A 7,344-nucleotide genomic window follows, 5' to 3' on the forward strand; every position below is an offset into this window, starting at 1 on the left:
AAGTGGTATCAGAGCAACCAGGTTCGGCGCGAGCGATTTGAGGTCAGAGACAATGGGATCTGAGAAGGAAACATCCAAGATTGAGAAGTTTGATGGAACAAACTTCGGGTTCTGGAAGATGCAGATGGAAGACTAGCTCTATCAGAAGGATTTATACCTACCATTAGGAGAGAAGCCGACGGATATGAAAGATGCGGATTGGAAGCTATTGGATCGAAAGGCCCTTGGAGCGATCAGGTTGACATTATCTAAATCAGTAGCGTTCAACATCAAGAATCAGAATACGATGGCGGATCTCATGGCGGCGTTGTCCAGTATGTATGAGCAGCCCTCTGCGGCGAATAAGGTACATCTCATTAAAAAGTTATTTAATTTGAGGATGTCCGAGAGCCAGAAATTCAAGGAACACCTGAACGAGTTTAACGAGATCACGGATCAATTAAACTCGGTCAATATTCAGTTTGACGATGAAATCCAAGCCCTCTTGATACTTGGTCAATTACCCGACAGTTGGAAGGGTACTGTTATCTCGATTAGCGGATCATGTGGCAAATCAAAACTGAAGTTTTCAGAGGTGGTGGACATGATTATGACTGAGGAAATAAGAAGACAAGAGGAAGGGATTTCTAATTCAGGGTCGGCGTTGAATCTTGAGGGTAGAGGAAGAAACAGAAACAGAAATAGAGGGAGTAGCCGAGGAAGATCTAACTCGAGGAACGGAAGGCCAAATTCCAGGAACCGCAAGGGCAAGAAGGAGATTGATTGCTGGAATTGTGGCAAGTTTGGCCACTATGAGAATCAGTGCCGAGAACCCAAGAAGGACAAGGAGAACAAGAATGAAGCGAACGTGGCCTCAGGAGAATCAGATGATGCCCTAATCTGTTCGTTGGAGAGCAAAACTGAATCGTGGGTGCTGGATTCAGGAGCTTCGTTTCATGCTACCTCAAATAGAGATTTATTTGAGAACTATGTTTCAGGAAACCTAGGAAAAGTCTATCTTGGTGATGATCAGCCCTGTGATATCATTGGCAAAGGAGTCGTGCAGATCAAGCTCAATGGGTCTATATGGAAGCTGAGCGATGTAAGACATGTTCCTAGCTTGAGAAAAAAATTGATTTCCATAGGACAATTGGCGAAAGAGGGATATGTAACAACCTTCGCATGTGATACGTGGAAGGTTACAAAGGGGTCCATGGTTGTTGCCCGTGGTACGAAGACAGGTTCTCTCTACATGACGATAGATGCACGAGGTTCCATTGCAGTGGCTGAAGGCAGTGAAGACCCAAATTTGTGGCACCAGAGGCTAGGTCACATGAGTAGCAAAGGCCTAAAGGTTATGCAATCGAACGGGAAGTTACCAGGTTTGAGATCAGCTGACATTGACCTATGTGAAAGCTGCATTCTAGGGAAACAAAAGAGAATAAGCTTCAAAAGGGTTGGCAGAACCCCTAAAGAAGAGAAGCTTGAGTTAGTTCACACAGACGTGTAGGGTCCAGCATCAGTACCATCCACCGGCGGAAGGTTATACTTTGTGACCTTCATAGATGATCACTCGATGAAGACTTGGGTCTATTTCATGAAAAACAAATCAGAAGTGTTTGAAGTCTTCAAGAGATGGAAGGCTATGGTTGAGAACGAGACCGGTTTGAAGATCAAAAAGCTTCATTCTGACAACGGCGGCGAATATGAAGACTCAGAGTTCAAGAAGTTCTGTTATGATAGCGGCATTAGATTAGAGAGGACAGTGCCAGGTACACCCCAGCAGAATGGCGTAGCAGAACGCATGAACAGAACATTGACTGAGAGAGCCAGAAGTATGCGGTTACAAGCAGGTTTTCCAAAGCAATTCTGGACAGAAGCAGTCAACACAGCTGCCTACTTGATCAACCGGGGGCCATCAGTGCCTTTGGAGCACAAAATACCTGAAGAAGTATGGAGTGGAAAGCAGGTAAACCTTTCTCACCTGAGAGTATTTGGTTGTGTTTCTTATGTTCATCTGAGTGATCATGCAAGAAACAAACTTGATCCTAAGTCTCTAAAATGTTTCTTTGTTGGCTATGGCGGTGATGAGTTTGGCTACAAGTTCTGGGATGAGCAGAACAAGAAAATCATCAGAAGCAGGGATGTGGTCTTTAATGAAACAGTCCTCTACAAAGACCGTGATGTCGTTCAGTCCACTAGTTCGACACAACGTGATCCCACATACTTCGAGTCAGATGATGCCTCAGATGGAGGCAATCCCGAAGCTAGTTCTGATGAAGAAGAAGAGTTGATGGATGAGACTACTTCAGAGGGGGCAGATGAAGATGGAGAGCCTGTTTCGCCCGTCAGAGAGTTGAGGCGGTCAGCTAGAGTCCCCAAGCCTAATTCGAAGTACCCATCACTATAGCCCAGAGCTCATCTTAACTACTTATTATTGAGTGACGGTGGAGAGCCAGAAAGTTATGATGAGGCCCTTCGAGTGGATGATGCGAGCAAGTGGGAGCTCGCCATGAAAGATGAAATAAAATCCTTGAACACCAACAAGACATAGGAACTTGCGAAGCTACCAACCGGGAAAAAGGCCTTGAGCAATAAATGGGTGTATAGAATCAAAGAGGAACATGATGGTTCCAAGAGATACAAGGCTAGATTGGTGGTTAAAGGATTTCAGCAGAGAGAAGGAGTTGATTACACAGAGATCTTCTCTCCAGTAGTCAAACTAACTACCATCAGAACAGTCCTGAGTATTGTTGCAGCTGAAGATCTACATCTCGAGCAGCTAGATGTAAAGACAGCTTTCCTCCACGGTGATCTAGAGGAAGAGATATATATGCAGCAGCCAGAGGGTTTTACTCAGAAGGGAAAAGAGAAGATGGTATGCAGATTGAAGAAGAGCTTGTACGGCCTAAAACAAGCTCCAAGGCAATGGTACAAAAAGTTCGATGGATTCATACATAGGAACGGCTACTCCAGGTGTAATGCTGATCATTGCTGTTTTGTCAAAGAGTTCGACAACAGTTACATCATCTTGCTTCTATATGTCGACGACATGCTAGTAGCCGGTTCAGATATGACAGAGATCAAGAAGCTGAAGAAGCAACTGTCGAGTGAGTTCGACATGAAGGATCTAGGCGCAGCGAAGCAGATATTGGGAATGAAGATCAGTAGAGATAAACTCTTGGGCACACTGCGGCTATCTCAAGCCGAGTACATTAGACGGGTGCTTGAGAGATTCGGGATGAGTGGTGCTAAGGCCGTTAGCACACTGTTAGCCAGTCACTTCAAACTGACTAAGGAGCAGTGTCCTGAGACAGATGAAGAGAAAGAATACATGGCTAAGGTTCCATATGCTTCAGCCATTGGAAGCCTTATGTACGCTATGGTATGCACGAGACCCGACATTGCCCATGCAGTGGGAGCTGTGAGCAGATTTATGTCAGATCCAGGAGAGCAGCACTGGGAAGCAGTAAAGTGGATTCTTAGATACCTGCGAGGTACTATAGAAGATTGTCTATGCTTCAGAAGAGGCAAGTTAGTCCTGCAGGGTTTTGTTGATGCAGACTATGCTGGTGAGATAGACCAGAGAAGGAGCACTACATGATATGTATTCACTTTGGGCTCTACAGCTATTAGTTGGGTTTCTCAGTTGCAGAAAATCGTTTCTTTATCAACGACAGAGGCTGAATATGTTGCTGTGACAGAGGCAAGCAATGAGATGATATGGTTGCAGGGTTTCTTGGAAGAGCTGGGACAGAAGAGTGAGAAGAGTGTCTTACATTGTGATAGCCAGAGCGCAATTCATTTGGCGAAGAATCCCGCTTTTCATGCAAGGACCAAACACATACAGGTCTGCTACCACTTCATAAGATCAGCGTTGGACGAGGACATGTTGGAACTTGAGAAGATTCAAGGAAGCAAGAATCCAGCTGATATGCTTACCAAGGTTGTCACTACAGAGAAACTGAAGTTGTGTTCAACTTCAGTTGGCCTCAGCACTTGATGATAGACGGTCGACCGACGACGTGCACAGGCAGGCACTAGGGTGAGGAGCAGCTCGCGGTCGACCGAGCATGGCGCTGCGGTCGACCGCTCAAAGTCCAGAGAGCAACCCAGACTTTTAGCTTCATCGCGGTCGACCGAGCATGGCGCTGCGGTCGACCGCCAAAAGTCCAGAGAGCCAGGCAGATTTCGAACAGCATCGCGGTCGACCGGATGTGGTGCGGCGGTCGACCGGAGTCGGGTTTTGGCCCAAATTCGTTATTTAACCTGTTTTGATCTGTTTCCTTTTCTACTTGTTTAACCCTTAAGTCTATAAAAGGGTTGATTAGGGCATGATGTATTATGACGAAAAATAGTGAATTTTTTCTCCTGCGGCGGCTGTGGACGTAGTTTCTCACATTGAGAAGCGAACCACGTAAATCTTGTGTGTTTGAGATTGTTTGATTTTCTCTCTTCTCTCCTAAATCTCTATTTCCAAATCGTATCAGGGGGATTGTGCATCCCTATCAGAGACTCTCTGTCTCCTTTAACAATTATATATATATTCAACTTGGAAAGCATTATCATAGAGCTCACTTTCAACCGCACAGATGTGACCCAAAACCATTTTCTACAAAAGGTCCGCAGTCAAACAAGACCAAGAACAGCCAACTTTCAATTCCCATCTACACGGCGTTATGCGTATTTTTTTTCCTTAGTGTGCTCGAAAATGGACTTTAAGTTCAGATAAGCTCCTAAGGATCTTACATTTCTATTAAGCCCATAATCTATTATTTCATTCGATTAAGCACGTATGGTTTCTGTTCTCATTCTATTTAGCTCACATGATAAACATAAAATATCGCAAAGATAATGACATACAATTCAAGTTTTTGTCTGAGGTGTAAAGAATTATGCTTGTATTGTTGGTAGAGTTGGAAGAAATAGACATGGTTTTGATTTATGAAGTTTTGTGGAACAACAATACGAGTAAAGGGCAAGTGAAAATGGTGGGGAATGACAATCCTGTTTTCCTCTAAAAAATATTTTTTTCTCAAGCATGAAGAACCGAATAGAATGAAAACAAAATCTATAGGGACCTAACAGAAATAATAGATTGAGTATGACCAGACCTGAACTAAATATTGGATTAAGAACAAATATTTTTAAATTCCAGTGTTTAACAAAGAGCAATATATCTGATGTCTTGCAAACTGTTTGGTTATGTTGGTAATGTTTATTCCCTTTTTTTCCTATTACTTTTATTATAGCTTATCCATATTAGAACTAGTCAAGTTACATTTTTCTTTGCTCTCTTCCCCACTGTCACCATCCCATGATTTGTTCAAAACCATAAACATACGTCAGTACCTTTCTTTATTACTAACCAACCGAAGGTTTGAAAACTCATGCTAAGACCAAGAATTAGTTACTTTTGTGACCTTGCTTTGTATATTTTAATCCAAACGATATATTGCTTTTCTTTTAATTTTCCATAATTTGGCGAAGAAATTCTTTGGTCTTGGTCCATCATTTGAAGCTTGAATTAGTCAAATTACAAACATCCTTGATACTATAAAAGGACGGCCTTCCAAGCTAACTCAACATCAAATTAACCACAAAAATCCTGGAGATCTAATTCAAGTTCTATTGTAACTTTTCTGAATTAGCCAGTGAGATTTTCCTTCATGGCGACTGATCACTTATCTGATGAGGTGCTGAGTACCTTTGTGCCCATAGTGGTGTACTGGGTGTTTTCGGGCATATACGGACTTCTTAGTTACAATGAGAGCTGGAGGCTTCACACAAAGAGCGAGGAAGAAGAGAAGAACATAGCTTCCAAAGGACAAGTGCTGAGGGGTGTGCTTCTTCAGCAGCTGGTTCAAGTGGTGGTCGTCTTCTCCATTCTGAAATTGATCGGCGACGACAGCGGAGTACCGCCCCCGCAGCCTTCGTTGCTGGTAATGGCACGGCAGTTCTTGATCGCGATGATCGTGCTCGACTCATGGCAATACCTGGGCCACCGCTACCTCCACATCAACAAGTTCCTGTACAAACACATCCACTCCTACCACCACGCCCTCATCGCTCCCTATGCCTACGGAGCCCTCTACAACAACCCCATCGAGGGCCTCATCCTCGACACCATCGGAGGATCCATGGCCTTCCTCCTCTCTGGGATGACCACTCGCACCAGCATCTACTTCTTCACCTTCGCCACAATCAAGACCGTCGACGTCCACTGTGCCCTGTGGATGCCGTGGAATCCCCTCCAGTTCTTGTTCAACAACAATGTCGCCTACCATGATGTCCACCATCAGCTTAAGGGGAACAAATACAACTACGCGCAACCGTTCTTCATCTCCTGGGACAAGATCTTTGGTACTTACGTGCCGTACACTGTTGTCGAGCGCCAGGGCGGCGGGTTTGAGGTCCGGCCAGAGCTGCCAAAGAAAGAATGAATTTCAGTCAATTGCCACATTTTTTATTAAATCCGATGTTCTTCTTCTTCTTATTATTATTATTTTCAAATGAAAGAAGACACCATGTTTGTGCGCCTTTTATCCCTTTGTAGCTGAGATTGGGAAATTAAAGTGAACCATTCTCTTATGCACATACGTGTGCGTGTACATTTTTATGGTATGAAAAGTTTTAATTCATTTGTACTCGACTAAATGTCTTCCTATGAAGCTCTCTACGCTACTAAACAAGTTTAGACCAGAGGAATGGTGTAAAAATACTCTTCTTAAGTATATGACGTCGCAGTTAGTAGCATTCTGAGGAAAATAATCAAAAGCGATGAAATTCAATTGTTGAAACCGCTTAGCCGTAGCCTTCGTTGTTGGTGCTCATTATCTGCAACGGGAAAACAATTCTTCGCCGATAATACTATGAGCGACAGAAGGGGAACGGACATTTCTGACGCGGACGTTGATGCCAATAGTTCTGTAGCAAAATTTGCAATGGAAATTAGTGACAGTATCCCATCACAGATGTATCAGTGAACATCTACAACAACGGTTGCTGCAAATATGTTTACTTGTAACATCAATTAAAATGAATATTCCGTTGCAAGGTTGTTACAAATGTATTAGCGATGGAATAGTAGAGAAAGAATTTCATTGCATTAGTGATGGTATTTCGAGATCTGTTTAAAGTAACGGGGAGAAATTATATCTTGGATTGGTGCTCCGATCTACACGTAGCGACGAATTATTCGGATCTCGACAGTAGACGGAACTATGATGAACGAGACTGCTGGAATTGGGGTGTAGATCAAACCTTGATTTAGGCGAGTAGCTCTGGCGAGCTTGATATCCACGTAGGGGAGCGTCGGCGTCAACTCAGGCGAGGTCGACGTCACCCCTTAGGCGAGGCGAGCTC

At 43.8% G+C, this 7,344-nt stretch overlaps 1 protein-coding gene across 1 annotated transcript; it reads left to right on the forward strand.

Annotated features, from left to right (window-relative positions):
* LOC109839696 (sphinganine C4-monooxygenase 1-like) lies at positions 5,511–6,681 on the forward strand. The gene has a single exon (XM_020408208.1). It carries the CDS (start codon positions 5,649–5,651, stop codon positions 6,420–6,422), a length of 774 nt encoding a protein of 257 aa, XP_020263797.1. The 5' UTR covers positions 5,511–5,648; the 3' UTR covers positions 6,423–6,681.

The sequence above is a fragment of the Asparagus officinalis genome, chromosome 4 (assembly GCF_001876935.1).
Source record: "Asparagus officinalis chromosome 4, Aspof.V1, whole genome shotgun sequence".
NCBI classification, from domain to species: domain Eukaryota; kingdom Viridiplantae; phylum Streptophyta; class Magnoliopsida; order Asparagales; family Asparagaceae; genus Asparagus; species Asparagus officinalis.

What these genes read in the sequence shown, in the direction of transcription:
- LOC109839696 (XM_020408208.1), top strand. Translation starts at nt 5,649, where the DNA reads ATGGCGACTGATCACTTATCTGATGAGGTGCTGAGTACCTTTGTGCCC.